General features: G+C 56.6%; 1 protein-coding gene across 2 annotated transcripts; it reads right to left on the minus strand.

The window, feature by feature from the left end:
- Positions 1 to 944: 944 nt before the first annotated feature.
- On the minus strand, positions 945 to 8,639 carry PPP1R1A (protein phosphatase 1 regulatory inhibitor subunit 1A). Of its 2 annotated transcripts, none has more exons than XM_059936086.1 (7): positions 8,392 to 8,639; positions 4,802 to 4,862; positions 3,764 to 3,801; positions 3,364 to 3,397; positions 2,615 to 2,770; positions 1,619 to 1,725; positions 945 to 1,076 (listed from the first exon to the last, which is right to left on the minus strand). In XM_059936086.1, exons 1-7 carry the CDS (start codon positions 8,473 to 8,475, stop codon positions 1,071 to 1,073), a joined length of 486 nt encoding a protein of 161 aa, XP_059792069.1. In that variant the 5' UTR covers positions 8,476 to 8,639; the 3' UTR covers positions 945 to 1,070. The 2 variants fall into 2 exon arrangements, with proteins under 2 accessions (XP_059792069.1, XP_059792068.1); XM_059936085.1 differs by having other exon boundaries at positions 3,364 to 3,427; positions 8,392 to 8,636.
- Between the last annotated feature and the right edge of the window lie 754 nt (positions 8,640 to 9,393).

Raw genomic sequence — 9,393 nt, forward strand, 5'->3', positions numbered from 1 at the left:
AGTGCACTGGGCATCTTCACGTGCACTGTCTCTTCAAGCTGATGAAACCCTGGTGCGGTGTTCATCCTGTTATATATGGAGGCCCAGAGAGGTGAGGTCTTGCCTGAGGTGCACAGCAAGGGTGGCAGAAGGGGACCTTACACTTCTGAAGTTCTTTTTTCTCTCCATCACACTACTTCTTCAGTAAAGAGGGGTGAATCTTGCCTTCCCTCCTCCCCTCTCCCCTCCACTGCCTGGAAAAATCAAAAGCAGTAGACAGGAGAGGCCTGGCTGTGGGGTCTGAGGAAGGTTCTTTACTTCTGCTCAGCTTTTGCCGTTTACCCGGGCCCCTCGGTGTCTTGGACGAGGGGGAGAGGTGACCTTTCCAGTTCCCAGCAAGGGCCTCTTCGTGAATAGCCACTGTGTCCTCAATCTAGCTTGGCTAACAGGTTGGAATCTGGGTGGTGGTCTCCGCACAGCTGGAGAGGGAACACATCCTGCAGCTTGTGACTCACTGAGGCTTGGAGGGCAGGCAGGGAGGCATCCACGCAACGCCCCGCCTCTTTCCCATGGGCCAAGTGCCGGGGTGCAGTTCCCGGCTTTGTTCAGCAGATGGCGCCCACAGCAGCGTCGCAGCCAGCCGGGCCTTAGGGCTCCAAGGCTTCAGGGCAGCCCTGCCAGGTGGTTGTATCTTTTCCTCAATATGAAGAGAGCCTGGGGCCATCCTTCTTTCTTGGTACCCCGGAAGTCAGTCCTCCTACCTATCTGACCCTCAGCTCTCTTCCCCTAGCAAGTCAGGGCAAGGCTGGGGAAAAAAATCCTCCCTTCTCAAGGCTCCTGCCCAGCTTCCGTATTTCCTCCTTCCTGGAGGCAGCTGGGCAAGAGGCAGGGGGGCTATAGAGAGGGCAGGACAAGACGGGAGGGAGAACAGATTCTCCAAGTTGGGAAAGAAGGAAAATACCAAGGACTTAACACTAAATTTATCACTTTTAAAAACAAGAGATTTTCCCCAAAAGTGAAGAAATAAGAAATAAATCCAGTGTCCGTGCATTCCCAACTGCAGTCTTGATTCCAAGATACCTCCTTCACTCTCAGACCTGTTGCGAGGGAAGCAGGTAGAAAGAGAAGGTGAGTGAGAGGCCTGAGGTCCTATTGTCCCCTCCCCTGCTGGTGTGCCCAACCATCCCGTTAGGCATCTAACTTCTAATGTCTGACACCAGTCCCTGGCCCCGTGTCCAGTCTACACAGGGGAGGGGAGACTGTAAAATCAGAGCTCACGGGGTTATTTCATCAGTGTCTCCACTCCAGGCAGGACCACTGCTCACCAGCCTGGACAGGTGAGGATCTTCCTTTGGGTTCCAAATGCCCTTTATCAGAAAATCCATGGTCTACTTCCATCACCCATTCCAGGAGCCAGAAATCCTCAGACAGAGTCTAACCTCAATCCCTCCTGCTGCACTTTTATCCCATTTCTCTTTGTTTGTCCTTCCGGGGAGATGCAAATCCTCTGGCCACAGAGGACAGCTTTTCAGTGACTGAAGCTGGTCCTTTGTCCCCCTTTTCCTTGACTCCAGATCTTAGCCCTCACCCTCTCCACACAGCCTGCTCTCCTGCAGACCGGGCAGCCCTGGGGTCTTACCGAACTGGCTCCCTGGGAATCCAGTGGTGGTCTACGGGTTGAGGGTTCCTCTGTGCTGGGTTTCTCACTGCCCCTCTCCTGAGTGTTAGGGATGGATTCTGCAGGCTCTGAGGAGGGAGAACAGGTGGTGGGAGGGACAGGTAGTACTCAGGAGGGCTTGGAGAGAGGGAGCTGTTTCTGCTCACCGTAGCCCGTACTTCAACGACCCCTGAGAGGAGCCCAAGACCAAGCGGAGGGCAACGGGGCAAGACCAACAGGGTTTTCTCTGGTCACAATGACTACTCAGGTTCACTATTTTTTAAAAATCTGCAATCGGAAATCGAAAAAAAAAAAACCTCTAAAAAAAAGCTTAAAATTTTGGGTATGATCTCAAAGTGTGGCTAAACCTGACCTGAACAGAGATGAGCTTTTGAGAGCCTATTTATCCCACTTAGCGTGACCATTCATGTCCCTGCAGAAATATTCATGTGTTTGATTACAGGGGGCTCTGCTGGGGGTATTATGGAACATATGGTATATATACCGTGTCACCTTCATAAAACTGGAAAAATTCTGACTTCTGGCCCACATCTGGGATAAGGACTCATGGACATGCAGGTTCCATTTCTTGCATACTTTGTGTTCGCTGCTGGGCTAAGGACCAGTCTCATTGAATTTTCACAAACAGCCCAATGCAGTAGGCGCCATCATTGTCACTTTACGGATTGAGGTTAAGTTGCTCAAGACCTCTGGGCTGATAAAGTGGCAGAGCCAGGATCCCAGCCCGTGAAGGCTCCTCCCATTCCGGCGGGCTCCCCCGATACAATAGGGAGCTCTGCAGTCCAAGTTGGGAGGGGATGGTGTCATTCAGTAAAGAAAGATGAAGAGATGCAAACACACACCGTTCATGCAAAAAATCCATACTCTCAAGACAGTTTCTGGCTACTGCTAGGCCCCTCCCTACAACGGGTAAGGCTGGCCTCCCCTGGGGTTGGTCCCTCCCCAGCCTGAACGTACTGTGTGCTTTCCCAGAGGTGCCCAGCCGCGACTCCGCTGCTGTGTCTCTGATCCCAGGTGGGCAGGACTCCTGTGTCCCTGTGCTCTCAGCGGCTCCTTCAGGCTCCTCTCCCTGCTGCTGTTGCCCCAGGTGATGTTCAACCATCATCTGGAGCTCTGAGGGCGAACAGAAAGGGAGGGAGCAATGGATGTGACTGCCCAGTCTCCTCCATGGACCCTCAGATTTGACAGCCCCCCCCAGAGGGCCAGCACACACTGCCCGTGTGGTTTGACTTTCCTGTCTGAGATTGAACAAGGAGGGACATCTGCTGGGCAATAAGGAGGGACTAAAGCTAGACAATAAAATGTACTTTTTTCAAAGGTAAGGGAGGGGAAAGGAAGAGCCTTTAAGATCAAAAGATCCTCCTGACTTGCTGGGATACCTGGTCTCCTTTGGGGGCAGGAGAAAAGACTCAATTTAGATTCAAGAAATATTTGAGTACCTCCTCTGTGCTGTGCACTATGCTGGGTGAGTTCACATACTTTATTTAACTGCCAAAGTGAGGTAGTATTCAGGGCCCCTGTAGGTTAAGCAGGTTCTCCAAGGCCACCCAGCTAGTGGGTGGCAGAGCTGGAATGCAGCCCCGCGTGGTCCAGCAACAACTCTCCTTTAATAAAGGCAGATTTAATGACTTCCCAAGGACTCCTTCCAAAGGGGTCATCCCGGCCACTGCTCAGCATCAGGCATAGCGGGGAAGGGTCTTCCGAACCTTTCATTGTGGGTGTGGTCCTCGTCACCTTCTTCTGTTGCCGTGGAGACATGGACAAAGTGGACTGTGAAGGGCACAGAACACAGGTGGGCGTCCGCCCTTCTCGCCCTCCTCCCTGCCGTGCCATGCTTTGGGACTGGAGACTGGGGGTAGGTGTGGGCTTCAGCAAGTGGGGGAAGAAAACCCCTGCTTCCTCGGCCCCCACCCCCATGATGGTGAGCAAGGAGACGGTGTGTGGGAGAACGTAGAGGACCATGTGTGTACATCCACTCAAGAACATGTGGGGGGGGGTACAAGAAAGAGGGAGACAAAAGGTCCTACAGATGGGGGCATTGAGTAATAATTTTCTAATGAGTCTGGGGGTTCTCTGTGCTGGGCTGAGCGGGAGGGGCCAGCTCACCTTGAGATGCGGGTTGGGGACCCGGTCTTCATCCACCTCTGAGGGAAGGAGGGAAAGGAGAAAGTGTTGAGGATGGGAAATCCAGGGGGTCCCGCAGGCTGACTTCCCAAGGGGAGGAGTCTCTGCAATCACCTCCTTCCTGATCCGTCCCTCACATCTGCCCCTAGGAAGCTGGCCCTGATGGTGGCTGTCCCCAGCCTCTTCCCTCCAGCTCCTTCCTGCTCTGCTGGCTGGCTTTACCTCCTGCTTCTAGTCGTGTCCTTGCCTCTGTGGTCAGTCTACATCTACATCCTTGCCTCAGACCTGGAGGTTCTCAAAGGCAGGATTTGTGGTCCTTTTGTTCTTTTCCTCCCTGTCTCCTTCCAATCAGTCCCCCACCCCCGATCCAGAACTGAAACATGCCTAGGAGGGAACACCGGATAGAGAACAGCAAACTTATCCTGTGCAGGGCCCAGGACAGTCCTTTTTAGTAGTTGGAGGAAAGTTGGAGACTCAGGTATCCTGAATTCCAGTCCGGCTCATTACCATCACTACCTCTCTTCCACTCTCTCGCCAGCGCCCCTGACATTCTCTGAGACCTTGTTCTCTCCCCAGACCTTGATGGAGACACTGGTGACCAGAATGCCAGCTGCTCCCTGAGCTGTTTCTAACCTTCCCCTTCCCCTCTGGGGGCCATGAGAATAGCTGATGGCGACGGTCCCTCCCCCTCACAGCTGTCACCGCCTCTGGCGGTAGGGGCAGCAGCCTCTCAGTTGCTGGAGAAACCTGGAAGGCTGTTGCCACAGCAACCAACACTCCATTGACCACCCCAACTCCTGGGGGGCTTAGGAACCAGGTTGTCTCCTTCCTAGCACTGCTCTGTCTTTCCAAAGCAGAGGAAATCCTCCTGCTAACCCAGCCACCACTTCCCTGCCTCCAGGACTGAGGAGACCGCGGGCTCCTCAGATGTGCCCTCCTGTCTAGCACCCACCTTCTCTCACTGGGACCCAGCTGTCTTCAGCAGCCCCCACTCCCTTCAGCGACCCATCCTGGGGTTACCTGGGGATGACTGGTCACTGGTCAGCACGAGTGTGGCAGGGGTGGGGCGGCGCCTCCGGATCTGAGGGAAGAGGTCAAGTACACGTGGAAGCATCACAGCCCCGCGCACACTCAGCAACATAATCCAGGCCGCCCACTTAGCACACCTCAAAAAGTGCCACGTTACACTGAACCCACGGTCTCCAGGTGGATGTTCTTGGGCCCGTCCCTCTGCCCTGGGGACCCAGAAGACCACCTCCACTCCCTGCTTCCCCCAACCCCCTTTCTGTCTCCACATCTCCCTGGGTCCTGGCCCCAGCTCTCCATCTCAGCAGCTATATCTGTGCTAATGCATCAATCTCTGGCCTGCTGTCCTTCCGTCCATCCTGGATCAATGGTCAGAAATAACCCGAGAGGGCACAAAGCTTTCCCCTTAGTCTCCCAGCCCACTCCCCAAACGCACATGAACCTGTCATGGGCCAGCACCTGCGGAGAGCGCCCCTCGATCCCCACCCAGCCTGGGAGGACAGCACAGAGAAGGTAGGTCTGAACGTGCCTTCACCTGGCCCATGCCCCTCCCTCCCTCATCTCCTCCCTATCCTTGTACACACTGCCTTTCTGATTTGTCAGGAAATACGGTCTGGAGAAATCCTTGTCATGGTATATAACATGAGGAGAAGCGTGAGGCAGGACCCTGGTCAGGGACTAAAGCTAAGCTGAAAAATCTTATCCTGGGCTCTGGGGTCCCATTCTAAGGAAGTAACAGATAAGAGCGGATTGACTGCTGGGCCTCTGAGCCCCCTTTCCCCGCCTCTGTTCTTTTGTCTTGCTGCCAATAAAGTTGACTGTTGTTGAAGTCAGTCCAAGGACTCTTGGGACACGTAGTTTTTTCCGTTACTCTGGAGGCTTGAAAGTGAAGGGTACCGTGGGGTTGGAGTCCCTGCAGCTCCCTCCAGGGCAGAAAGTGGGTATCAGCCCTAGCTGGGGGCAGGGTTAATCTGAGAGAAGGACTCCTCAGAGAAGAAATGGGTACATAGAATGGGGGTAGGTTGGGGTAGGCACTGTGTTCTTAGGAGAATCCAGCAGTATCTGGTTTTGGTGGCATTTCAAGGTCCCTGGCAATGCCAGTTCAATGTGTGTGTCTGTGTGTGCATACAAACATGCACTGCACAGACATTATTTGTGAGTCCGTCTCTGGCTATTCCTGGTGCAAACGTGCTGGGGGCCAGCAGGTGGGCAAGTGTGCTTCGTGCATGTGGGGTGAGGCCATCCTTCTCCTAAGAGAGAACTCCTCTCTATTTCTTTCCTGCCCTGGGGGAGGGGAGCTGAGACAGGGAGAGGGTGCGGTGGGGGTGGGGATTAATGGGGGTTGGGAGCCTGAGAAGGAGTCTGCAAGTTTGACAGAAAGGGCCTCTGAGAGGGCAGCTGGGCTCTGTGATCTTGGACAGGTCCCTTAACCAATTTCCTTGCCTTGGACAAGATTTCTAAGCACTCAGAGTCCTTGAGAATTTTGATGTCCTACAGCAGGAGGCAGTAAAGTTAGACTTCCTGAAGTACCTCCCAGGCACCTGAACTACTAGCAAATGAGTAGGCGGTCTCTTATTTTCCTTGCCCCGATCGCAAATCCTAGTTCTCAAGGACATTTGGTGCCTTTGCCTTTGATTTCTTTCCAAACCAGTTATGCCAAGGACCTGGTAGTTGTGGGCACCCCTCCATCGCCTGCCACTCTGTGCTCCATAACTCAGAGTTTCCAACCCCTGCCGCCCTCTCATGTCAGTCTGGGTTAGGTGTTCCTGCCAAGCCTGGAGCTTTTTGCCTACACACTTGGGTAACACAGCAAGGGGGGGCTGAAGTTAGACTGCAGGTAGAATTTCAGGCTGAGCAGTCACAGATTTCTGAAGATGAGAGAAAAGCAGGCTGAAGTCCCAGCTCTTTTTCCCTCTGGCTCTATAGCACTGCCTCATCCTCCTCCCCTGCTCCCCAGAGCCCTGGGCCAGCTGGACTGCCCTCCCCCAACACACACCTACACCTGCCACATCTAACACCAAACAGAGGCAGGCGTCAGGCAGTGAGCACTGGCTGTGCCAGTGGAAGGCATTTCTGCTTGGAACCTCACCCCTGAGCCCGTAGCTCACACTCCTGGGCCCTTTTCCCTGGGTCTGAGGTTATCTTAGCCAGCCCACTGCCTCTAGGCATAAGAGCCTTTTTCCTGACCCCAAGGGGACACTCCCCATGCTCCTGGCTCTCCACCCTCCTCATCCTCAGGAGGTTTGCAGTCTCACCACCCTCCCTCCTACTGTCACACCTTAGAGGTCTGGAGATCCGGCTCCCCCCGCAGGCCAGGGAGAGGATGGAGACACAGGTCCCTAACCACTCCCCACACTTTGGGAAGCTAACGTTATAAGGAGAGCGTGTGTACCCAACCTTTCCCTTCACATCAGACCTTATTCCACCAAACAGCTGGAACAGCAGAAAGAACACTCTCTCCAGCCCATCCCAAGAGGTCAGAGTTTTCTCAGGTGGGGAGGCCCAGCCAGAGACTTGGCAGCCGGTTGGGGGAAACAGAGAAGTGACCTTGCGGGAAATGGATAGTCTTTAGGAACAGGGATGTCTAGGCAAATGGATAGAGAACGCGAAAAGAGATGGAGCAATGAGCAAATGAGCAAATCTTTGGCAAATGGGCGGTAGTAGCGACCACGGGTGGTCACCGTCTCCACGCACATGCTCACTCTCCCTGATACACACACTTGCTCACACAGTCTCATACACTGCCGCCTCTGCCAGGCTGCTCGGAGCTAAAAATAGGCCAGGCCGGGAGGCTGGGCCAGGGCCCTGGACTCCCACCCCTTGAGCCCAGGCCAGCACAGTGCTTCTCCCTTGCCCACGCCCAGCTAGGACCCCAGCCCGGAGAAAGCCCTCGTTTCGCGCTCCCCAGGGCCATTCTCTCCATGCCCTCCCCTTCCCGCCCCCCCCCCCCCATTACCGATCCAAAGGGCAGGAGATGGGAATAAGGACCCAGTGTCCAGACCTGCAGAGCGCGGCGGAGTCAGCCTTTAGACACGACCACTCCTCTCCCCCAAGCCCGGCCCTCGCAGTTTTCCTCAGCCCCTTCTTGTTCTCACCCTCTGGGGTCCGGCAGGGTCGCCCCCAATTAGGAGAGGGCTGGGGGGGCTCTTTCTCCTCTTTCAACTCCCTCCATTACCTGCCCTCTCCCTTAGGCCCTCCGACACCTTTGGGCGCCCCTACCGAGCTCAGAAACTCTTGGGGGGGGGTTGACTGGGTAGGGGATGAAAGACTGGCGAAGGGGGGAGGGGTCGTGTCCTCAGGCAAGCCCCCTCCCCCAGGGCTGGGGAGGCAGGGAGCGACTCTCGCGGGGACCGGCTTCGAGGGCAGGCGCTCGTCCTTCAGTCCGTCTCGAAGAAGCACAGACGGGGAGACGGGGCTTCCACGGTGGGGGAGGGGAGAGAAGACCCCCCCCCCCCAAACAGCGCGCCGGCGCTCGCAGGGGCGCACCGCTAAGGGAGGACTGAGCGGGGGTCTCGGATCGCACAGGCCGGGGGTCCCTCGTCCTCTGTGGGGCGAGTTCCCTGCCGCCCCGCCCCGCTCCGCACCTGCTCCGCCGCCTCAGGGTCAAGGTGCGGCTCTAGCAGCGGGACGGTGAACTGGATCTTCCGGGGGCTGTGGTCTTGCTCCATGGCTGGGGCGGCGGCCGCTGGGCCGGCGGCGGCGGCGGCGGCGGCGGGCGGGCAGGCGGCGGACTCGGGGCTGGGGCGGGAGCGCTCCCTCTTCGCTCCGCTCCGGCCCGGCCCCAGCCCGGCGCGCTTGGCTCTAGGCTCCCGGCTCAGCGCTCCCGGCTCGCGGCCCCGGGGACTCCGCGGCCGCCGATTGGCTCGGCACCCGCCCCTCCCGGCCCCCTCCCCTTCCCCACGCCCGGAGCCTTAACCCCGTGGTGGCTGCGCCGCCGGCTGGCGGGGGTCACCGCCCCGCTGGCGGGCGAACCTGGGTCCCGGTCGCAGTGGACACAACCCGGATGGGTATCCGGGGATCCCCAGAGTTCTGGGCGGGGAGTGGAGGTGGGGAGCGGCCACGAAGAACTTCTCCAGGCTGGGGCAGAATTGAGGGGTTGGGAATGTGGAAGGGCGCTGCCAGAGAGGAGACTGCAAACGCTAGAGGAAGATTTCCTTTCTGATCTTAAAGGGGTCGCCTCATAGAGAAAAGAAAGAAAGGGGATCTAGGCTTGCAGCAGGAGGGATTAAAGTTAGACCAGGAGAGGGACTTTCCACTGAGAGGAAACCGCTAGAGCGGAGGTGGAAACTGGGAGGGGAGGCGTGGGGTCTGGGCACAGGTCTGGGTTCACTGTGCAGCGAGAGGGGGAACCAAAGACCTTAGAGGGTATCCAGAGCCTCTGTCTTGAAGTGCTGATGGCAGTAGGTGGAGGGCTCAGGGAGCAGGACCATCTGGGACTCAGCAGAAGGAGATATGGGGGTGGGGAGCCAGTAATGCTTGTGAAATAGGTTTCTCTTCTTGCTTGCTAAATTCTGGGGATGTAAAGCAGGTGAAAGGCCTGCCAGGGGAGAATGCTCCCCGGGGATGGAGGGGGAAACACCTGTGGT

The sequence above is a fragment of the Balaenoptera ricei genome, chromosome 10 (assembly GCF_028023285.1).
Source record: "Balaenoptera ricei isolate mBalRic1 chromosome 10, mBalRic1.hap2, whole genome shotgun sequence".
Taxonomy (NCBI): Eukaryota; Metazoa; Chordata; class Mammalia; order Artiodactyla; family Balaenopteridae; genus Balaenoptera; species Balaenoptera ricei.

Bases quoted from the DNA above. Each gene is read 5' to 3' on its own strand.
- PPP1R1A (XM_059936085.1), bottom strand. From the start codon at position 8,475: ATGGAGCAAGACCACAGCCCCCGGAAGATCCAGTTCACCGTCCCGCTG. The intron at 4,863-8,391 runs GTGCGGAGCGGG...CTCTTCCCTCAG, and splicing joins ACCCTGAGGCGGCGGAGCAG to ATCCGGAGGCGCCGCCCCAC. The intron at 2,771-3,363 runs GTTCGGAAGACC...GTTCGCCCTCAG, and splicing joins GACCACACCCACAATGAAAG to AGCTCCAGATGATGGTTGAA.